At 27.6% G+C, this 26,505-nt stretch overlaps 1 protein-coding gene across 1 annotated transcript; it reads left to right on the top strand.

Moving 5' to 3' along the window:
* Window positions 1-1,976: 1,976 nt before the first annotated feature.
* LOC119662705 (lysine-specific demethylase 6A) lies at window positions 1,977-19,391 on the top strand (the record flags this gene model as incomplete). Its single annotated transcript, XM_038072397.1, is given in 12 exon segments — window positions 1,977-2,152; window positions 3,871-3,999; window positions 4,071-4,296; window positions 4,359-4,536; window positions 6,868-7,197; window positions 12,521-13,151; window positions 13,842-14,707; window positions 14,904-15,028; window positions 15,343-15,762; window positions 17,277-17,486; window positions 17,551-17,677; window positions 19,091-19,391. Coding segments are annotated over 12 exon segments (3,543 nt in total). The 3' UTR covers window positions 19,298-19,391.
* Window positions 19,392-26,505: the final 7,114 nt, after the last annotated feature.

Raw genomic sequence — 26,505 nt, forward strand, 5'->3', positions numbered from 1 at the left:
TTTTTTATCACAATGAGTTCTTTTTAATTCTTTTTGATGAAGGAACAAAAAATAATGTGGAATATGGCATACGGTAGATGTGGAATTAAATTGTTCCTGTCTGATTAGGAAGTACAGTACAACAATGCACTCAGATTGACAATTACTCAGGCATTGTCAGTCTGTGATCATTTGTTAAATAATTGATTATTTCAATAATTTCTAATGTACTAAAATTCTCGTCATTAATTTTATTTTTTAAAAATACAAAACAGAACATACAATTTAATTTTACAACAAGCGGACTCCGTTTGTCTTTTGCCAAGATTATATATTTATTATTCGAGCTTTGTAATTCTAGATAAAAACTTAAGTGGTAATATCTAAAACCATCTGTTAGAATGATGTTTTAACAAAGCTGTTTTAATAAAATGTATAAAAATGAGAACCATATTGTTTTAAACAATAACAAATGAATCAGAGTTTATTACAAATAACTTACGTGAATGGTCTATTAGATCTATAAGGTCGATAGTATCAACAAAGCGTCTAGAAAAGTTATTGTGAAAATAAGCTTGTCAGGAAGCAGTAACAGACAGCAACTACAAACTATAAACATTGGTAATTACTATTTGAAAGGAGTAGGTAAGGTAAGCTTTGATTTGCCTACGTGTAGATATAAGTTAATTTATTTTATAAGCAAATAAATCATATTTTGTTGGTCTTAAAATCTTTAAATTTCTGTAACCTATGGCGCCGATATTTATACAATGACAACCGATGACAAGGAATCGCTGCCAATATTTACATAGTGTTTTCTGCCCAAATCGTGACGTTTATAAAATCATACACTTAAAATCAACGAGAAAGTATGCCGCTGACAATTGAAGAGCAGAGTGTGAAATATGCAAAATTAAATATATTGAGATGGACACCAAATAGTGTAACAGTAGATATAAGCCGGCTCTAGTAAAATATGTTTGACTACAACCAAGCATAAACCAGGCAAAAGATAAAGAACATTTCTTATTGAAATGATAAGTTCATTTCAGGCTATGGCGCTAGTTAATGAAGTTAATGAAGACTGTGATATGTGTGAAATCATACAGATTGAAATTGATACGACATGGAATAAGAATAGATGTGAACCGACCTCAGTAAAATATATCTGAATTTAATTAAGCGAAAACCAAAAATAATTTAAAAAATAAAGCTACCAAAAAGCATTTCTCTTTAACATGAGTAGTCCATCCTAGGCTGTGTCGCTAGGTACTGAAGATAATGATCGATAAAACTTCAATGGAAATTGTGAATGGCACTTAACTTTTAGATATAAGTAATTCCGTCAAAATAGACAACTCAGACTTTATAAAGTGTATAAATTTTAATGAGACTTTTAGATCTGGGTATATTTTTGCTTGTATATTTCTGCGGAAACTAGCTATTTCGATTATTAACTTAAAATATATCTTTACTACGCTGAGTTATCATAATAAGAAAAAACTTGTTTTCAATTCGAAAATATTTAGTACGACCTTTGGGTAAGTTCAAACTAAACTTACCCAAAAGTTTCCTGGACAGCAGAGTTAACCAATCTGTTAGCTTTGAATAAATAGTTATGGTCTGTGTTTTGCAGTGATTATTAAAGAATTTTTTAAAGTGATTAGCATTATTCTATTGTGGCACTGCGATATACTACGATGTATTACAATTTATTATGTACAATAGCAATTATTATAATAACTTGAGCATTTATTATGATGAGTCTAGCATATATTATGATAAATTTGGCATTTATTATGATACATTTAGCATTTATTTTGTTAATTTGACGTTGTTGTATATGTGTTGAATGAGTGAAAATTATACACATATGAATGTACACAATTTGTTGTACACTTGTATATTGTTGTTAATATGTACGTATATATATTTAGTATTATTATGAGAAAATTTTTAGTGCACTTGTAAAATATTTTTATTTCTTTTATTTTCAGGGCAATAAGAGCATTTCAACAATTATTGTACTTGAATCCTTGTTTTTCATGTGCGAATGAGGCTCATTTGCGTCTCGGGTTTATGCTCAAAGTAGTTGGTGAATATAAAGCATCATTAAAGCATTATCAATTAGCGTTACTTGATATATCACCGTCAACATTCACCCAACTTCAGAGTAAGTTTTGATCATACATAAATTATTTATACTTTCATCCGATTATCATACTTATAAGTAGAAATTATATCTAGTTGCGGATTAAAATGTTGCATGGTACATATATATATTGTTTGAAATGAATATATGTACGAGTAGAATTATGTGTTGTAGAATAATAGAATTAAAACAAGTCATTCTCGAATTTCTAAAACGACTAAAACTTTTCTTTGTATTTGTGATGAAGGAATGAATATGTCTTAATGAATAGTTATATTTTAATATGAATATTTAGTGCCAGACAGGCTCGTAGCCAGAAATTTACTTCGGGAGTGAAACTTTCAGATAAAATATGAAATGATAAATTCAGTCATGTAATGATGCATTAATAATGAATAGACATGTGAATACATATAGTCTTTTGATTCATTTCATCTTCTCAATCCTGCTCTCACTTGGCTACCGGCCTGGTTCCAGAATAGATATATAAGCAATTTGTTTTTAAAAGATAGTGCATAACAGATACTTTGTGTAAAACTTGAAAAGTATAAAGTTTTTGCATGTTTTTCAAAGAAAACATAAATAGTTCTAGTTTATGTGATAACATTCATTTAGATTCTATCTGTGTTAATAAAAGTTCATACTTTCAATTTCTATTTCTATTTCTAAACGAACCCCTATATGTGTATTAAATATTACAATATCAATGTGTATTAAAGACTTGTTATGACATTTGGTGATAATAATTGCTTTTCAATGTAATAACAATATTAATCATTTCAGCATTGAATTTAAAGAAGATTGTGTGTGTATGTGTGTGTGGTTGAACAGCGGTTTCATACACCACCATTCACAAGTTTATGATCAACACACTTGGTTTTTTTACTTTTGACAATCACTTTTATAAGAAATTCATTTAAAAATTCAAATTTTCTTATAAATTGTGTGCTCATGTCTTTATCATCTGCAATAAATGCTTAAGACAGATGATATTCTCGACTACTGTTAGTTGGATCAGTAATCGTATGTGGTTGCTGGAACTCGCAGGAATCTGTTTGGTATTTGCTTTTGTGTTGGGCGAACCGTTCTTGGAACCGACCAGTACTTATCAGATCCTTTTTTGAAAAACCTATGACTATCGCGAATAACGACTATGGAAAAACGACGTTGAAAACTTGAACAAGAGCAAAGAGAAGGCACAGAAGATGTTGTTGGTTGGGACTAGTAAAGTTTTCCAATTACTAATTTTATAAAGTTGTCGTATATGAAATCAATTCAATAGTGTTTTTAAAGTAGTGTGAAAATGTCCATAAAAAAGTACTAACAAAATACATATTTGTTTCTTTCTAAAAACAAAAAAAAAAAATAAATAAATAAAAATATTTTAATGAAAATAGTGCAAAAAAATTATTAATATTATTAATAATTAATTAACTACGAAAAGCAAGAGAAACAAGTTGGTGTTTTGTATTGGCAGGATATTCATTTATTTGCAAGTATATATTCATGAAAAATCAGATTACGAGAAGCTTTTAGTAGAAGACAAACAAATAAAAAAAGAAAATATTTGTAACAGATGTAACTGGCAACACTAATGAGATAAAAGTACACAAATTACATTTCCATACTGTAAGTATAATACTCATTTTTAAAAAATTAAAATCATTTCATTAGAATAATACGGAATATGAATTATTTTTGTAGTGATTAAAATATATATACAAATTTTTCTTTTAAAGTTCGATTTCATATTGCACATCTGTATGAAGTCCAGAACAAACACAAAGCGGCAAAGGAGGCATATGAACAACTTTTGCATGATAAGGAACTAACATTAGATTTAAAAGCAGATATTTATAGACAACTGGGTATGTAATCAATTAGCATCAATCAGTACTTAATTTTGTAATATATTATATTATTTTTATAATAATTTTAGGATGGATGTACCACTGTGTTGAGTTATTAGGAGATAAGAAACAAAGAGAAACATACGCAATACATTGTTTACAAAAGTCCATCGAAGCTAATCCAAATTCAGGACAATCATTATATTTGTTAGGTAGATGTTATGCTGGAATAAATAAAGTGCATGATGCATTCATAGCATATAGAAATTCGGTTGAGAAAAGTGAAGGAAACGCTGATACATGGTGTTCTATAGGGTATGCATTTTTATATTCTTATTCTTGAACTCGCTTAAGCTAATATCTTTTATTTTATGTAGTGTTTTATATCAACAACAAAATCAACCTACTGATGCTTTACAAGCATATATCTGTGCAGTACAACTAGATAAAAATCATAAAGCAGCTTGGACGAATTTAGGAATACTATATGAAAGTTGTGGGCAACCTAGGGATGCGTATGCATGTTATTTAAATGCAACAAGGAATGTTGATAGTGTAAGTTATAGTCTACGTTTAATTTATAAGTCAATATTTGCTACTGCAAATTTACGCAAAATATAATAAAAAATAAAATTGTATGTTAACCAAATTTGAAAACGGTTTTCAATCTCTGCAATCATTTGGACAAATATGCTATGTTATACATAGTAGCGCTCTCTAGTATAACAAATAAACAATTTAACAAATATCTGATTTATTGTTATATGTATAATTTAACGAATGTCTTATTTAACGTTAAATGTACAATTTAACGAACGACAATCATTGCCTACTATTCTAGGTAACGATTGCATAGTTCGTTCATTCGATTTAACGAATGGACAGTGCACAAGACGTTATTATATATTTAATAGTTGTAAATTATATGGGCTTGTCTGAAATATAAGTAATTGTATATAAGAAGAACTAATTAAGAGATATAACATATTTCAAAATTAATAAGTTTTATTAGTTTTTGATTAACACAAAATAAGCCATTTGTTTAGTTAGTTTAATTTATTGTTGAAGACATTACTTTCAAGACTACCCGAATTTCCATATCACTCTGTATTAAGACAATAACATTAAAAACGATTCAAACTGCATATATTATGTTGTAAACAATATATTTAAAATTCATATGTAATAAAGTGAAAATTAAAATATAATAGAATAGAGTATCTATGCGTTAGGGTGCACATTTTTATTCGAATTCGAACATTGTGCAAGATATTGACGCACCTAGTCTTCAAGACTAAATGACATTGGAGATATTAAATTCATATGTTCAAACATATCATATAATAACTTGATGTATATGATATACATGTACATCAAGTTCCGAAAAACTATTAAAATCATTTTTCTCATTAAACATATATACATGAAATGACTTTCGTTATTTACTGCAGTTCTGTTTACGTAAATCAAACTCGTTTAATGTGTTTTAACGAACCACATCTGTTTTAAAACGTGTTTAAAAATTTCTATTGTTAAAAATATAAACAGTTTGATATTTAAACGAGTTCTGAAATCAGATTTCCATTAGTCAATTGTAATAGAATTGCCAAGATTGTGACGTTTTATTATATTTAATGTTTAATAACATTTTGTTATAAAGGTAGTTATTTTTTAAATTACAAAAACAATTACATTACAGTCAAAAGCGTTTTATTTTTCTATTTTTAATTATAAAACACCCGATGTGTTGTTAATATTTTGTTTTCAAAAATAATAGTTATTTTTGAGTTTTTTGTTTTTAAAGCAAAAATTATAATTATTTTTGCGTTTTAAAATACAAAGGAGAGTGTATGAGTTTGTGTAGAGTGTATGGTGCGCGAAAAAGTAAAAGGTACATAATAATTATTTTTGAAAAATATGTTATAAAACAAATTCAATTATTATTTTTTGATTTTCATTATAAAATATGAATGATGAGTTATTAGTTGATTTTTATTTTTTTAATGAAAACTGTTATCATCCCTGGTTGAAACACATTAAACGCATGGTAGGTGTCGCTGTAAACATAATGTCTTGTTTATTATGTTTATCTTAAATTAGTGGAACACTAATAATGGCCTGTTATGATACGAAGAATGAGACATATTTCGTATGGTATTTCAAACCAAATTAAAGGTGAAAGTCCGAAACGTGAGCACCCATTCAAATAATGGGTATAGTATAGTTTCATACTTATTCGACAACCCCGACAAAAATCATTAAAGCGTAGATCAGGACCCTTTCTAATACGTTGAAACCTATTAGCATTATTGATGCACTATTAAATGTAGTTCCATTGTATTTGTTTCTTATATTTAATTCCCAAATATTATATTTAGTTAGCTAAAGTTTATTTCTCGTAAAAATTCTAATAGATTATAAACGATAAAGAAATATTTTATAATAAAAAGTATTCAAAAAAAATTTTGTTCTTTATTTAAATATATTTATTGATAAATTTAAGTGTTTTGGCATTATATTTATTTCATAACAATAATCATAATTTTTTTGGATCGCATTTTCCTTGAAATTTTGATTATTTAATATTTATTTGATAAAATTTTTTTGAATACATTTTTTCAGAATTTGAATAATCTCAACAAAGTGCTCTTGGTATTAGAATAAAAATAGTTTTATAAATTAATTCTGCAACTCGATTTCTTCAAAAAACTAATACTAATCTTTTCAAACTAATATATACGTTTCAGGTAATAGGGGAAGGGGTTTTCAAAATATAATTACTTTATTAGTTTCACGATACTTTCGCGATATAGAATATAGATTATATATTCATACATTATTTAATATTGTATGTTATAATATTATATCTCTTTTTATATATTTCAGAACTCACACAAAAAAGATACCACTGCCAATAATTTAAATCGAATACACGATAGGTTAAATTGTACATCATTAGATACTTCAGTGCAATTGAAAACAATAGAGTGCCAAGGCTTGACTAAAGGATTGGCACAACGTATAAAATTTTTAGAAACACAGTTGGCGCAAGCTCCTATGCCAAGTATAACATCAAAAAGACGACAACTTTGTTCTATTGAAGAGGCCTGGAATTTACCAATTTCGCTGGAAATGAGTTCAAGACAACAGCAACAACATCAGCATTCAACACATATACAACAACGTCAAATTAACAAAACTTCCACACATGGATCTGTAAGTTAATTATATATATGCACATTTATATATGTATATTCTTATTATAATATTAATTTCTTATTTTTAATAGTAATGTTAACATATGTGTATCTCCATGATTATGATAGTTTTTATTCTTTTGTAATATAAATTATATATTTATTTTTATTGATTAGGGAAGGGTAGTTTAAATAGCATAATATCTGTCGGTTATAGTTCCAATATAATTTCAATTAATAAACATGCTCTGTTTATAGTATTACTTTTCTGATTTTGAATCAATTATTTTCTATTACTTTATAAAAACTACATGAGGGTTTGCCCGTCTGTATGTCGTATTGGCTGGTTCTATAGGTGATAAATCCATAAGTATACTTTGTGACATGCAATAACATACGAGTGTTAGTTACCTATAAAATATTTTTCAAGTAATTTGATGCAATTTTTAATTAAATACAACTTATTTCAAAACTAATTATATTTTCAAATTATATTTTAAATAAAAATATCATGATCCAATTATCAAAGTCCCTTAATGTTTTTAACATAGAACAACTTCATTAGTTCTGCGGTAGGTCACACCCTTTATAATAATTTGATACGTTTTTTTTGGTACCCATCTATATTAACAAAAATTTTGTTTTTGTTTATAAGACTTATGCGAACTTTAAAAACTACTTGTTAGTTTTTAGTTGATTTGTTTTATATAATTATCTTATTTATACATATTTGGCATAAGTTCGTTTGACTTCTTCAGGCGTTACAAAATTCTACTTTAAACATTATTAATCAAATTGATCATCGAAACAGTAGGCTTATCTTACTACATCTTTCGCTAATACTTGTAGCTTTGTGTATAATTTTATACAATGTTCTGGAATTAAAAAGCTCATCAATAGATGTGCTGAATATACTGCTTGTTCCATTCAAACATGTTCAAAAGTGCTCTCTGAAACACACATTCTTTATAGATTAGTTTAAGAAAGTTTCTCCAAGTATTTCCATTTATTTTTAAGGGTTAAGGTTTTTCGTAGTAATTTAATAATAAATGTTTGATAAAAAATATAATCAAATTAATAATTATACTAGGTATAAAATTGTGGTGATAAGAGGCCAAGTTTATTGTATCTGTCTTTAGCTTAAATATTTTTAGATTTATATCAACCATATTCAATAAAGCGAAACTTTTCCCAAAATTTAAAAAAATTATTAAATATTCAATTTAAAGTTAAAATATAATAATATAAATCTATATATACTAATAGCTATTTAAATATTATAAAAATATGAATCTATAAAGTTTAGCAAATGAACGATTTATATAAAAATATTTGTATAATAATGATACTATGATATTGAGAATAATGTTAAATATTAAAAAATATGTGAACTATGTAATTCATATAAATAAACTTATTTTAATATTATTTGTTGACTAGCTTTTTATGTATAAAAAAAATGAAAAACGTATTGAATAATGTTTAATAATAAATTTTTGAAAAATTCAGTCTTTTACGTTTGGTTTTTATTATATAGAATTAGCTAAATTTTAATTTGTACTTTATTATTTTAAATAAAAAAAGTTTTATTTCATCTGAAAAGTTTCGCTTTATTTAAATATAGTTTTGTCTAAATCAATAATGTGATTTAAGAATATTGAATTTTCACGAGTAGATAATGATGTTGCCATAAATAGTTTATATAAAGTATAAACAAAAAAGAAAAAACGGGGAAGGGGGAAAGAGAACACACTTTGTACTGTTTTCAAATTGCTTTAAATCAAAGAAAATTGTAAGAATTCTATTCCGATTTTGGTCTCTCAATGCATTCTATAGATTTGTAACTTTACTTCTTAATTTTCTGATTGTTGGAAGTTTGTAAAAATTTTGCGGCTAACTCTAACTCTGAACTCGAAATTTGGCAGGGTACGAGTTCAACCCTTAATATTTGCAGTCTTAAAAAAATTATTTACGAAAATTAAAAAAAAAAAAAGAAATAATTCCAATATTGAAAATGAAATTCAAAAATTCAATTAATTAAAATATTTAAAAAAATAATTTTTGTTGTTGTAGTTCATTACTTTTCGAAACCTCTTTATTAAATACCATAGATACCATAAATACCATCTATTAAAATAAGAATACTCACTACTGTCATATTGACTTTAAAATCAAATTTAATATAGAATTATAATGAAAATAATACGAATAAAAAATATATTCATTTTCTAGTCTCGCCGACTCGAATCGTAGAGTAACATTAGCATGGCTATCTAAATCTTTTCTACATTAGGTTCTATGCACAAGAAAGAAATAAAGTAAGGCAATAAATAAAGCCTCTACAAAAGGATAGTATTGAAATTTAACAATTAAAAAAACAAAATAAAAATATAATTAATTAATTCAATTACTCTAAAGGAAGAAAATTCATTTTTTCTTTCATGCCCTCTTATTTGTCTTATATCCTGGCAAATGAGGGAAGTGGTTTTACATAAGTACTCTAAAATAAAACTATAGAACGCGAACAGTTTTATGTATTATATATTCTCAAGTTCAAGTTTTTCTATGTTTTCTAACTGTTAGTTTAAATTGCTTTGATAACAGTTTTATTTCATATTCAGGACCCAAAGCAGACATAATTTTAGAGAACCAATATTACTGTATCGTTTGCTATATTAATCCAGCTGCACATGGGTTGGTGAATACCCGGGTTGCTTAAGGTAACAAGATCAATCATATGAATGTAACATTTGGAATGGGAGTGGGAGAAATAAATTATGTGCAGCTTAAGTGCAATTTTATTGCTTATGAATAAATTATACCTACTGAGACACCATGCTTTACATAGCTGTAATAATTATTTATTATTACTATTCCCACTTTTTTTTCTTAAACTGTCTTTAAATTAATAAAATTACCACGTCTAAGTGTAATGATTCCCAACTTATTTATAGGAAAAAAAAAGGTTTTGTCTAAGAATTAAATTAATCTTAGTGCCTTTGTTAAGTAGTCATAAAGTTCTGGATTTGTTATTATAAAATTTTTTACAATAGTATAATTTAAATAATATATATACGATACTACATAGAACATAAATTTATTATAATTATGAATACTCATAACATAACATACATTTTTTAACCATGTAGTTTGTTTTGTTTATTAAAGCTAATTGTATGTGCTTTTACCAGCTACCATTTGTTACTAAAATTAACTACCTTGATTAATTATTATTATTAAAAACTAAAAAGCATTGCGACCTAAATAAATCTATTATGTATAGACTTAATCCTTAATTCTGTATATTTAGACTCTTTATAAATGTAAGCACAGTTTGGAGTTTTTTTTATTCTGTAATTAAAATGGAGCCACCTAAATAGGTAGTGTGATCTTTGTCTATTAAGAAATAGATATTTACAAAGAACGTGTTTTGAACTTTTTGACAGACATTAGTCCCAACTAATTTAAGTTATCAAGCAGGTTGCTTTGATCTGTAAAGTTACGAGAGTCTTAAATCTACCCTGAATAGTGAAAGTATTTTACTTGATTTGATGTTTGATTCGCTGGGACAAGGATTTTTAAGCTAGTGTTCTGCAGAATTTTTTTTTGGCCCATTTCCTGATAACTTCAAGTCACTGTGAGTTCACAGATAGACTCAGACCTAGGTAATTAGTCCTTAGTCCTTGCTTTCTTATTAAGATTTTTTATTTAAATGCCAAATAGCTCTCGTTAAAGTTTTTTAACATGGTTAACATTGTGAACTAATATATATTCATCAAGCAAATGAATTTACATACTAGTTACAACTAAATATCGCATTTAGTTGTCTGTATATTCAATGTAAATATCTACAGCTTTTTAAAGTCGGCGGATATAACGAAAAATTAGCTATATTGATATATCTACTATACCCTTATTGACAAAAGTTGCACAGAATGGCGAAATTTAGAAAGATTGGTTACTTAATCACGGCACCCTAGAATTCAAGAGGCATAGGGATTCTTTTAAATCGCGCAGCAGACCTTAGTGAGGTTTGACTCAGATTCTGAATACCATAGTTCTAGTACATATGCATCGTGTTGACTTGTAGGATTAGATATATATATATATATATATATATATATATAATAATTTTAGTTAATTTTTACCATTCTTATAATATTTTATATATTATATCACGCCAAAATTTTAATATTTATTAACTACAATTCCAACCACAATTTGTATGTAATTTATGCACTGAAATATCCGTTTAAATGCCGTTTAATTTGATATATTAAATATAATATATTTAATTTGATTAAAACGAGTATTTGTATCGGTGTAATAAGAGTTTTATCGACACGAATTACATATTTAATAAAAAAATTATATGTATATAATATAATTGCTTATTTATTACTAAATATATATAATCAATTTCAACATAATATTGATAAATAATTATAGCTGATAATATATATATGTATATATTATTAATAATATAATATATATGTAATATAAATAAAACTAATATATATAATATAATATATAATATGTATAATAAAATATGTAATATGTATTATAAAACATGTAATATGTATAGTAAAATATGTAATATGTATAATATAATATATAATATCTATAATATAATATATAATATCTATAATATAATATGTATAATAAAATATATAATATGTATAATATAATATATATAATGTAATATGTAATATATAATATATATAATGTAATATGTAATATATAATATATATAATGTAATATGTAATATATAATATATATAATGTAATATGTAATATATATAATATAATATATATAATATGTATAATATAATATATATAATATAATATATATAATATAATATATATAATATAATATATATAATATAATATATATAATACTAATATATGTATATAATATATATATATAATATATATAAAACTAATATATATACAGTAAAAAAATGTTTTCAGATATATAAAATGTTGGAAGTTGTGTTTGTTGTATTACCAGTTGTTTAAAATATTTTATAATGTTTGAAATGCAACCCTGAGTTTTGTGTGTGAATATCGATACATTTCGTTTTTTTTTTATCGACTGGGTCTTAACACATTGAGATGTAGCACGTTTCCGTTTCTGTTAAATATATTCTTTCACTTTCGTGTGAGTACGCAACGATGAAGCACGTGCGAGGTAGATTTAAATTCTATTATTAGGTTTTTTAACAGAAGCATTTAATATTTTAATTTACAGTTTTAATTTATATAATTTATAATTATATCTAAAATTAAAAAATGTTGATAAGTAGTGTGATTATTTAATAACAATTTAAATATATTTATTAGAATACACAGGGACCACCACCACCATATCCGCACCAGGGCACGAACGCCAGTCCTGTGCCAGCAAAAAGGTTCAAAGATGAAAATGCAACGCAGCCACAAATTCAAACTGGTAGTCGCCCGGCTCAACCTGCATTTTTTCTGTCACAGCAGCAATTGCAGATGTTGAATTTCTTGCAACAAAATCAAAGTACATTGAATCCACAACAACAAATGGTTTTCCAACAGCTTGGTAATCAGTATCGACTGATGCAGCAATATCAGCAATCAATGCGCCAGCAACAACAGTTGCAACAGCAACAGCAGCAGCTCCAACTTCAGCAGCAACAGCTGCAACAACAGCAACAACAACAGTTGCAAGTGCAGCACCAGCAGCAGTTGCAACAGCAACCCGCAGTAGCACAAGGTATGCAGTTAGCAAATATTCATGGGCAGATGCAGCAAATGAATACATCAGTGTTACCGCCTAATGCGGATGATACCATGAACATACCCCCACCAGCATATAGTGCACCGCAACAAACGGATTTGAACACTCTTACTCAACCAAAAGGAGTGTCAATGCCAGTACAGGCAATTGAATCTGGTGCTGAGTTTCCGAATTTGTCACCAGGAAGCGATCAAAATGACTTAGGTAAGTAAATTTGTCACGTGGTCTCATCTTTACTACTCACGATTCAATTGATATAAAATGAATAGACGCATTTATTCCCCCATTTCGTGCACATTTTTATTTCACTAATATTTACGGCGAGATCGTTGATAATGGTTAGTTGAGGTCGTTACATGTGTCATGTTAATAAAATTTATATATAGCTACGCATATACGCGTATTCTTTTTTTATCTTCATTTTTTTTTTTTCGATCCCTCATTTTTATGAGGTGTGGGGGATTTTAATCATTTTAAACGTGCACAGTAAAATACAGTAGTTGTCACTAGTTATCTGTCATCTCTGTGAGTGCTGCACATTATAGGAACTTGATATATTCTAGATTTTATTAGAAATATAAACTTATATTCTATAAGTTCCAATTTAAGCTCCACTAAATGAGAAGCATAGATGACAGAATATATTACATGCAATATAATTAAGGTTGGTGTAGTCATCCGTAAGCAAAACGTATCTGCTGATATTGTCCTTGTTGAGAGATGCGAGCGCTACTTGGTTTTCTAGTTAGGCGTAGACTCGTTTTATTAGAACCACAAATAAAACCTATTGTCGTTACTGTAAAATTGATTGTTTCAAATAATTCATAAAGTAAAATAAAAATGTTTGCAATTATCTAATGTCACTCTAATTACTCTTATTGTTTTTAATTTTAGGTGTAAGTGATCAAGAACTGCAAGCTATTCTGTCACAAAAAGATTTAGCATCGTCATTCGCAGACGATATACTAAAAACGTTTAGCGCTGAAAATTTAGATATTAAGGAAGAAGATCTCGATGATACTACACAGGACTTATTTAGTGGTTTATCACCAAGTATTAGAAACAAAACACCACCTATAAAATGCGAGGCAACATCAACGTCTACGAATAACATTCAAACCCACGCAACACAACATAAAGAAGGTGCTATCAAAGTTGAAGTAGCAGATAATGAGGAAGAGGAAGAATTTGAGACTGAAATAGTAAACATGAGAATGGAGAAAGTTTACGAAGATGATGATGATGAAACAAATGAAGGTAACGAAGCAGCCCCCAAATATTCGATACAAATGGATTCAAAGCAATTGCTAGCAGCTTTAAAACATGCTCCAATAAATGAACCACCACCAAATTGCTCAGTGTTGCACATAAATGCTCCACCTCCATCACCACCTGACTGTCCACCACAACGATTGACACGTGATCAATTATTACCACCAACACCTTCAGTACATTTGGAAAATAAGAAGCATGCATTCAGTCCACAGCTTCAGGAGTTTTGTCTTAAACATCCAATAGCTGTTGTGCGTGGCTTGGCAGGAGCGTTAAAGCTTGATTTAGGCTTGTTTTCAACCAAAACATTAGTGGAAGCAAATCCTGATCACAGTGTGGAAGTGCGTACGCAAGTACATCAACCACCTGATGAGAATTGGGATGCGTCTCAGGCGAAACGGGTTTGGGCCTGTATTTCGCATAGAGCTCATACAACCATTTCGAAATATGCCCAGTATCAAGCTTTAAGTTTTCAGGAAAGTTTGAAGGTGAGTTATATTTTATATAATTTGTTGTTTTCAGAACAAACAAAACTTGTGTGATGATTTCTTATAATTATTAACTTTCGTTCTACTGAGAAAGAAAATGTGGAGATATATTAACTGACATAATTTAATATTAAATTTTTTTTATTTTATTTTTTGGAGTTATAACAAATTTTTAAAATTACATGTCTAATTTTAGGATGATCGTGAAAAAGTTTCGAAAGGTGTACAAACAATGTCCGACTCAGACTCCAAAGACTCAATAAGCAATTCGAATACAAACGGAAAGAAGAAGAAGCATAAAAATAATAATAAAATGTTAAGGTAATTATAAGTTAACTTTTGTTTAATATGTCTTGAGAACACATATCTTGAAATGCAGTTGCACAAACGTGTAACGTTATTTTTTATGCACTTATGTTTTGGTAGTATTTAGTATTGATTCTGAAGCTGAATATTTATATATAAGTGCTATATAATTTCGAGAGTTTTTCGCTAACATCGTTCTAACACCATATGAGCGAAGTTTGATAGTAGATCTCCCAACAAAACAAATTTTATGATTTTCAATATATTTCACTTAATTTTGAATTAAATTACGTTTTTGTTAACTTGAATTTTTTATGCTATGTTTTTAGATTTGGTACTAATGTGGATTTGTCAGATGAACGCAAATGGAAACCACAATTAGCAGAATTACAGAAGCTACCAGCTTTTGCTCGTGTAATTTCGGCTGCAAATATGTTGTCGCATGTTGGCCACGTTATTTTAGGAATGAATACAGTGCAATTGTATATGAAAGTACCAGGGAGTCGTACCCCAGGTCATCAGGAGAATAACAACTTCTGCTCTATAAACATTAATATTGGTCCTGGTGATTGTGAATGGTTTGCTGTGCCTGATGCATATTGGGGTGGTATACATAATCTTTGTGAAAAGAATAATATAAGTTATTTACACGGATCATGGTGGCCAGTATTAGAAGATCTATATAAGGACAACATACCCGTGTATAGATTTATACAACGTCCTGGAGATTTAGTTTGGGTAAATGCTGGGTAAGTTTAAAAATTTATGCTATTCCATTAACTAAGAATTAATTATATTAATATGATGAGTACTTATTACCTAACTTTCGTTCTACATTGTGACCGAAAAGTTTTCGGAAATTCTCATTTAAAATTCGCGCGCTGTATATTTTTCGATATTTTAAGTTTATGTAGTTTGGCAGCACTGTCTTTAATTACTATGCCAAAAATGAGCGCGATCTGTCAGACAGTTCGTTTACGGCAGCTGTTGAAACCAGTTCACCTCAGTAGTGCGTTGCGAAAAAAACAATGGAAAAAAATATTGATCAAAGAGTTTGCATCAAATTTTGTGTTTCGAACGAATTTTCGTGTGCAGAATCGTTGCGAATGCTACAAAAGGCTTATGGGGAATCAGTTTTATCGAAAACTCAAGTTTATGAGTGGTACAAAGCCTTTCAGGACTGTCGTACGACCGTCGAAGACATGCCGCGTTCTGGACGACCTTCGACCTCTACCACCGACGAAAACATTGAAAAGGCAAAGGAAATCGTGTTCAAAAATCCTCATGTGAGTGTTAGAGAGATAGCACGAGAGCTAGGCATCGGTCGTGAGATGGCTCGTTTGATTTTGGTGGACAATTTGTGTATGCGACGTGTCAACGCTCGGCTTTTTCCGATTCACCTCAATTTGTTCCAAAAACACCATCGTGGACAGGTCTCGTTAGACATGCTTGATCGTGCCAATTCCGATCCAACTTTCATGGAACGCATCATAACGGGTGACGAGACATGGGTCTACGAGTACGACATGCAAACAAGCCAACAATCATCGGAATGGAGAGGAAAAGACGAGCCGAAACCGAAAAAACCACGCCAAAGTCGCTCGAAAATCAAGGCAATGCTGATTGTTTTCTTCGATATTCGTGGTGTGGTGCATCATGAATTCGTCCCTGAAGGACAAACAGTCAATAAAGCCTATTATTTGACTGTTTTAAGACGTTTGCGTGAAAATATCCGCCGTAAACGGCCTCAATTGTGGAAGGATAATTCATGGATTTTTCATGACGATAATGCTCCCTCGCACCGAGCCAACATTATCAACGATTTTAAGGCCAAACATTCAATAAATACCATCGAACAGCCCCCGTATTCACCTGATCTTGCACCGTGTGACTTTTTCCTGTTTCCCAAACTCAAATTACCACTCAGAGGAACGCGTTTTGAATCCATAGAAGACGTAAAACAGAATTCGCAGAGGAAACTCAAAGCCATACCGGAAAGCGCCTATAAAAAATGTTTTGATGATTGGAAGAAACGTTGGCATTTGTGTATCGCTTCTAATGGAGCATATTTTGAAGGAGATAAAATAAATATTGATGAAGATTAAGAATTTTGCGTTTTATTTAAAATTTTCGGTCACAATGTACTGAATGCAATGATGTTACTTTTTACCTAGCTGATATCCTTAATAAAATTGCTTAGCTTGAATCATATTAGCTCGAATCATATTTAATTTACTAGTAATTGTGCTTTTTATTCTTGCAGATGTGTTCACTGGGTGCAATCAGTAGGTTGGTGTAATAATATTGCTTGGAATGTTGGTCCACTGACTGCTCGCCAATATTCATTAGCTGTTGAGCGGTATGAATGGAATAAACTACAAAATTTTAAAAGCATTGTGCCAATGATACATCTGAGCTGGAACCTTGCGCGCAATATAAAAGTATCCGATCCAAAACTTTTTGAATTGATAAAGTAGGTGCACTTTGATATTTGTGTACAAGAATGTTTAATTAATATGAATTTTCTCTTTCCTAAGGATGTGCTTAATGCAAACTCTAAGATATGTTATACATACTTTAGAATATGTTAAGATGAAAGGAGTGGAAGTACGTTTTCATGGGCGGGGCAAAAATGAAGCATCGCATTATTGCGGCCAATGCGAGGTTTGTTGAACATTTTTAAATAAATAATGTAGATCTGTGTAATGTAGATAGTGTGTATTATACTCTCGATAATATGGATAGTTATTTTCTAAAGGTTATCCTGATTACCAAAATGTCCAAATAACTGATGAAAAATTATATCATTTAAATATACAGTTTTCGAACATTATGGTTTTTGTGTCATGTAAAGACATTGATTATTTGAATTTTATGTGTACAAACCAAGAATGACGGATGTATATATTATATATATATTATATATTTTATATATATTGTGTATTTTATATATATGGTACATTTTACATATGTATTGCATATTTTATATATATTGTATATGATGAATATGTTATATAAATTGTAGGTACTATATAAATACGTATGTATGAATTATATATATCAAATATATTATTATTTTTATAATTTGATATATTTTATTTTATTGCTTTGTTTCAATAGATTTTTGTATATGAATATTGTATTGCTTGTTGTGACAGACATGTATGTTACACAGATTTAAATTATATTCCGCAGAAATACTTCGGAGCGTCTTTTCAATGTCGCTTTGATGCTCCCCTGTCGGTAAAGAAAATTTAGAGCGATGAAAGATATATGCATCTTTTCTATAGAACATATATCAAACCAATCGTATCTACAATTTACTGTACATTAATGAAGTTAGGTATTAAATTCAGAGCAAAAATCAATTATATCGGCAGAGTAATATCAAATTAGATGTCTAAGGTACTATTTCGAATGAACTCTCAGAAAATTAAATTCTATCGCTATGTATCATTATTGGCAGCGATATTCCACAAAATGTATACGCAAAACTATATTAATGTTTTATATTAAAAATTAAATAATAATATACCATATATAGGAATTATTAACAAAAGAATTAAGATGAAAAAAAATATCCGAATTTTTGTGTATACCAATTATTGTGTGCTTAAATTATTGAGGGCCCGTATTGTCGAGAAAATGTATATGTTATCAATATGTTTTATATTTTGTATTTATTGTAAATATTGCATATAATGTATATACAATGGATATTATATTAATAACATATATTATAAAAAAATATTTTTGATTATTTAAAATATTTTAATTGCTATGAAAATTACGTACATGACACAAATTTTAATTATATTCCGCAGAACTACTTCGGAGCGTCTTTTTAATGTCGCTTTGATGCTCCCCTGTCGGTAAAGAAAATTTAGAGCGATGAAAGATGTATGCATTTTTTCTATAGTACATATATCAAACCAATCGTATCTACACCTTTTTATATAAGTAATATTTCGTTTTTAGTTAAAAAAGTATTTTAAGATAATTTTAATAAATATTAGATGATTTTTATCTACATTATCAGAAAATTTTATTAAATATTATTTTCATTATTTTTAACAGGTTGAAGTATTTAATGTTCTTTTCATACGTGAACAAGAAAAACGTCACGTCGTACATTGTATGGCCTGTGCACTAAAATTATCACCAAGTTTACAAGGTATTGTTTGTCTGGAGGAATATCGGTTGTTGGACCTATTGAAAACATATGATGCTTTCACCCTCTACAAACCACCGGCAGTGCCACTAAGTCCACATCCGACCGTATGATATGAAAACACTAGTTCTAGTTAAATCATATTTTAATAGTAATAATTCTATAGATAAAGTATTTTTTTTATACACTCAAATCTAAAAAAAAGAAAAAAGAAATGAAAAAAAGCAAACAAGATTAAATTCATATTTAGTAATAATTATGTAGATAACCTATTGTTTATTTATAAGTTAGATATCATATACTTTGATAATCCCAAAGTCCCACATCCAAAAAATTAAGAATTTAATGAAAAATAAAGAAAACAGCATGAACTGTTTGCGCATATATAAAGTATTTTTAAAATAAATATTAATCAGTCATTTATTTGACTACAAAAAAAAAAAAAAAAAAAAAAAAAAAAAACAGTCACAATAGTATGAAAAAATGTAGAATAATCGGCTTCAATAGATTTTAATTTAAATAACTATCGTGATATTTACAAAAAAAAATCAGCTTTGCTCTATATTAAACAAGATTAATCATATTTCAAATTTCTGTTTTATTTTTTAAGTTTGTGTTATCTTAAAGCAACATATACTTACCGACAAGTACATAACTTAAGCAACATGAAAGTAGTTAATTAGTTGTATATTACAAGGGAGGTTATATATGTTTGTGTTAAAAGGATTTTTGAATCTTTCAAGAGCTACAACTTCAAATATTCATTCTCACATGGCTACAAATAAAATCTGCTTATGTTCTGTTATATTCTGGCAGTTTTAAATCTGGATTTATATATACTATCATAACAAAAATGTAGTAACGATTGCTTTGTGTCCTTTTTATTACAAATTTAGTTTTTAGTTAGTTTCCATTTGAACTATTTTTTAGGATATAAAAGCTTTCGTATCATTGCTAGTTTCGTCAACATTCGAAATCGTTGTTTTTAAGGTTTAAGTCCATTCGAAATTCTAATTAATTAATTACTAATTTCTTTGTCTTAGTTTTTGTTTTTATATTTGTTAGAGCAAAAACTGGAACTGAATCGAAAGACGTGTATTGACTTTTTACGGTTCAGCATCGTATAGTTCAGTACCTTTTTATTCACACTAATTCCCTTCAGTTGTCCTTTTTTTTATATTGCTTATGATTATACATATTTTATTAATTCAAATTATGCCTTAAATTCATATTTTCGGGGGAACATGAACTAAGTATAATATTCTGAACTATTGAAAGTAATGGATTTGAGCTAGTTCATTGATGTGAATTAAGTATATTCACATATATATGTAGGCGATATTAAAAAACATTTATTTCGACCTGAAATTAGAAAACCCTATTTTTGCCAGAAAGAAAAATGAAGCCGAACCATATATTTCATTTTTTATATTGAACCGCTACGAAATATATAACTAGTTCAAAGCCTCGATCTTATTAATTAGTTACATTTTTCTAGTTTCTGGCTTTTATATATGCCTCCGTCAGCATTTGAAATGGTAGTTTGAAGAAGGGTCCTTGTTTAAAATTACACAAAAAAAAAAAAAATTCAATAGTCTGTTATTTATTTAAATAGTTATGTGCTATAATCTTTAACTAAGTATATGATACGTTGCGAAAGTTAACATAAAATGTTATAGAGAACATTTTGTTTATTTCTGTTTGGATAAGTTGTAAAATTTAAATTATTAAAATTAGTGACTATTATGTACGTAAAAATAAGTAATAAGTTTAATTAGTTAGATTACTATTGCAAGTTGTTTAGTTAATGCTGTATTGGTAAAACTGGTAAAATCTAAAGTACTAAATTATTTATTAAAGAATAATTCTGATAGTTGTATGTTTTAGAATGATGAACGGTTGTAAACTGTAAACATCTGTTGCTAAAGATAGTTAAATATCTTCAAAATTTGTTATAAATCAAAAAAATGAAATTTAAAAACATTACATTATAGTGTTTATTGGGTTTTTAGATTTAATTGTGTTCATTCCGTTGTCGTAAGATACGTAATTATGTTAATGTTAACTAGTTCCAATGCAGCCATAATTAATAGTAATTATTTTGACTTCTCTAATTTAGTTCTGTTAGATTATATAAATCTATAATACTTAAATTTTGTTAGTTAAATTTTGCATAAGCAAAACAATGCACTTTTGCATAATGCAAATAAAGCATGTAAAATAATACTGCCATTAATATGCAATATTGCATAGCGAAAACACCACCAAGACATTTGAAAAAGAGCCATGCTGTTTGTTCAAAAATTGAATACTCTTCACGTATAGATTATAACTTATACATAAGTCAATGACACATAAAACATAAATGATCGAACTGTTTTTTTTTGTTAATTTATTATGCAACAAAATTCAAACCAAAAAGTATTACTTGTGCTGAAAATTATTCTCATCATTATTTTCTATTTAATTTAATAAATAATGAAAAAATAATTTTTTAGCTGAACATTCTTTTAGCCACGACTGTGGTTTTGTGTTGTATTAGTTAGTTATCATTTAACCCTTGAGCAGTTGCCAATACAATTTCATAAAATGTTCCCTTCTCTTTTGTAAATATGTATAGACAATAAATATACATATGTCATGGAAAAGTGATTAATTTAAAAATAATTTTATTTAACATAATTTTTAAAGCAGTACATTGTCATACTTAAAAATTATCCACTCTTTATGTTGTAACATAAAAATATTTATTTTTATGTTATTTCTGCAAACTTAGATTTATTTAATTATATCAAATATGCTGTAATATATTATAGTTTCTAGTATAGTTAATTGATTTTTAACGTCTGTTTTGATGAAGGAAACTAAATTCTTAATATAAATTATTGTTTTCAATAGAGAGCTTTTATTGAACAGTAGTAAATTGCAACAACAAAAATTTTTATTATTTTTAATTGAATTTTTGGCTGACCATACAGCTATTTCGAGTATCGCCAAATACCCATCATGGTTTCTAGTATATACAAAACACTATATATAGTTTATAGTATATTTAAACTATAGTATGTAAATTATAGTATATATATAATATACTAAAGTTTCTTTAAAGCAGTTTATATAGTTAATAGCGTTGAATTTGTGCCGGGAAATAAGACAAACAAAATATTCCAAATTTTGAAATGAGAGATAGTGAAAAAATATGTACTAGAATTTCTCTTAAAGAGCAATGCTTTTATATGTTATTGTTGAGTTTAAATAAGGATAAAAAATAAAATCAAATTGACTCCCGCATCGCACGCAACGCTGGTTTCTGTTGAATAATATTTTGTTGTTGCTGTTATGCGCTGTTATTTTCTTTACTGAGCTCGTTACTTGTTAGTTGAGCTCGTTACTCGTTAGTTGAGCTCGTTACTTGAAACTATGAAAATCACTATGGTTTATTTTAAGGATTTAATAAACAGTTTTATATGTTCAATACAATTTGTAATCATTTCCGCGTTTACCCTAATCTATTGATGAGTATCGCATCACAACTATATAGCTTGCTAATACACAGTTTTAATTATGTTAAAATCTATGTTTTAAATCGGATTTACACAAATCAAAAAAATCAATTTTTTTTTTATCGGTTCGAATACAAGTACTGAATATATCCGTTTATTTCGGTTCAGCACTACACAGTTCGTTACGCATATTTATCTTCAGTTTATGGTTTTTATTTTTATTTTGTTTATGAATATAATTTAATTAAATCATTATTCGGAACTGAATTGAAACGAACTATGGAACTAAATGAACGAAATAGTTCATTGATATATACTTAAAATAATATACTTCAAATAACCGGTAATTGATAATTAGTTCATTTTAGAAGAATGAATAAAATAAAATAATTTCAATTATGAAAAAATAATTAATATGTGTTCTAAACACAAAAAAATTCACTTAACATAGAAGTAAAGATCAAAAAGAGCTAATTTTTGTTATAGCGAAAATCGGAACCGAAACAATAATAAAATGAACTATCGAGCTAAATAAAAAATTTATTCATTCCTGTGAATATACTTAAAATAGTCGGTAAATGAAAATTAATTTATTTTAAAGAAATGAATAAAATAAAATGATTTTAGTTATTAAAAAAAAACAACTAATTGTATTGCAAATACTTAAGTAAGATTTAATCGGAAGTAAACTAAAAATTGAATAAGAATCAATATTTTTGCTATAACGAGAATCGAATAATGAACTATCAAACTAAATAGAAAATTTATTCATTCATGTGAACATACTTAAAAGAGTCGGCTATGATGAAATAAAATAAAATGATTTTAATTATTAAAAAAAACAACTAATTGTATTGCAAATACTTAAGAATTATTTAATCGGTAGTGAACTAAAAATTGAAAAAAAACCAATATTTTTGCTATAACGAGAATCGAATAATGAACTATCGAACTAAATAGAAAATTTATTCATTCATGTGAACGTACTTAAAAGAGTCGGCTATGAATAAAATAAAATGATTTTAATTATTAAAAAAAGCAACTAATTGTATTGCAAATACTTAAGTAATATTTAATCGGAAGTAAACTAAAAACCGCAGAAAAACGATATATATTTTTTTTAATTAACCGATTCAAAGCTATGGTTTAAACAATGAGATTTCCATTATATTAGTCTTTAATGGTCTTTGAAAAATTAATATAGAAAAATTAGAAGAGTGGTTCTTATTCTTTTGAAATATGACTTATTGCTTCTAAAAGATTTTTAATTATTAAATTAAAAATCGTTTTTAAATTTATGTCTAAACATATGTACGTTTTTTTTATAATTAAATAAATAAAAAAGTATATTTTTCATATATAACACATTGAACGACTTTATGAAGTATTGGCATATACATGAGCTGAGGCATGCAATAGAGCCAGGTCTGTGTAAATGTTTCACAATAACAACAATGTACAAATGTATTTATTGCAATTACATTTTATTTAAATTAATTTCTTCAGTTGCATTATAAATAGGATTTAATATTGTATCTAATATTATAGTTTTATTTTTCATCTCGTATATTTATTTGCTGCGCCACAGTCAAACAAAAAGACAATGTAATTTAAGCAAAGCTGCATGAATACATACATACGTGTTACACCTGCATACATAAAATAACATTTATATTTATATACGTAATTAATTGATCTAATATCCAAAAAGTACATAATTATTGATCTCAGAATATAAAATGTCATTATTAAAAAAATATATAAAATGATTGGAAATTAAGACTTAGGAATGCGAAATATGTAAGAGAGCAAACAGCGATGTTTTTTTTTAAATTTATTCAAATTTATTCAAATTTGCGAATTGCATATTGCATATTGCAAAAGAACAAGATTCCAATTACTTATACAATCGAAATATATGACAAAAATGTATACACACATTTATATTAAATAATTAACGAAACGAAATAATGAAATTTTTAAGTGAAATTCTGAATAAAAACAAAGAACACAAGATATATAAACGAATAGCGAATATATTTTTATAATGATTTGATCAAGAACAAAAAGTGAGCATATTTTTCAGGAAAAAGTATTAGGATAAAATCAAACAAAATTATAAAATTTTAATATTTAAATATATATACGAGAGTGTGTAAAATTCAATATATTAATTTTTTTTTTATTTTTTTGTTTTTTTTTTTTAATAATTAATGTAATAATAAAAAAAATATGATGAAAATAATTCACATAAAAATTAATTATGAATGAATGTCACAAAAACCAAAAATGTATATTCTTTTTTATTTTTAAATTTTTTTGTTTTTATTTAATAAATATGTCTTATAATATAATATAGGAGTAAAATACATATAATTATGAAATGAAAAATAAAATTAAAATGCTTTATATTTGCACACATAAATAGTAATGTGTGGTTAATGTCTTAAATATACTTAAAATAATACAAGTAAATGTGTATTTTTTACATATTAATCTAATATGTAATTTTAAAAATAAAACAAACAACTATTAATAATGGTATGGAATTTGTATTGAATGGATAATTAATTGATTCATTATCATTAATGATTAATGATTAATGCATAATGCTTAATGCATAATGCATAATGCATAATGAATAATGACAAATTACTGAGTTTGTGAAGTATGTAATGAAAAGTCGTGGTAACCAGATCCACTGCCAATATATATATTTATATATAAATAATTATATATATTAATCTATATATTTTATTTATATGTTTATGTGCGTTTATATATTTATATATAGATAGCATATATGTATACACATTTGTTTGACTTATTTATATTTGAACACAGTTGCAAAACACTTCAATTTAAATGTACGGTTCTTTGACGTCAAATAAACATTAAATTATACAGAAAATGGTTTATTTATTGTGTTTTTGGAAAGGTTTTAAGACATGGTTTAAAGCAAGGATGCCTCACCTGTTACATCGGTTTTTGTATTAGATAATTACTTACTAAGTTGGCCATTACAATCACAAGTCGTACTTTGCCGCATCCAGTAAACTTCGGAAGTCAGTCTGATCCATGTGTTGTTTTTGTTGTTGTAGTAACTCGCTGGAAACTAAAAGCAAATAACATAAATGTATTCACAAGACGAGTACATGGGTTAGGATGTGGATTTGTGATGGTTGATAGTAGGGTAGGGGTGGCATTAGGGAGAAGTGTTGAATTAAAGATGGGTGGGATTTATAAGACGAATATATGGGTTGGGATGTGGATTTGTGATGGTTGATAGTACGGTGGGGGTGGCATTAGGAACAAGTGTTGGATTAAAGGTGGGTGGGATTTAAATTGAAATTAAACCCATCAAATAAATCGATGGGTGCAGACGGAGAAATCCTTTCATGTCAAAAGAATGGATCTAAAGGTCGGTTAGACGAAGGTTTGCGTGTGTAATAAGGTAAGATATCAAGTAGGCGACATCATGAGGGGTAGAACTGCAGTTTGGGCACACATTAATGAATACACGTGTATATGCATGACAAATAACTATTTTGCACGAGTTATTTGTTTCTATAAAACCCATTTTTTTAAATATATATATTTATTTGTTTATTTAAAACTAAAAAATACAAAGAGCACGGCCCATTCAACTTACTTTTCAAGCTTTGGTGACATTTTGTTGTGATTATTGTTGTTGTTGCATATAATGCTGAAACTCAACGTCATTATGCATAACTCACGTGGCTATATCCTGATCTCGACGCCGTTCTTTCTGAGAGATGTTAGGCAAGGATCTGTTAAGAACTTTATGGTAGGTTAAT

The sequence above is a fragment of the Teleopsis dalmanni genome, chromosome X (genome assembly GCF_002237135.1).
Source record: "Teleopsis dalmanni isolate 2A chromosome X, ASM223713v2, whole genome shotgun sequence".
NCBI lineage: Eukaryota > Metazoa > Arthropoda > Insecta > Diptera > Diopsidae > Teleopsis > Teleopsis dalmanni.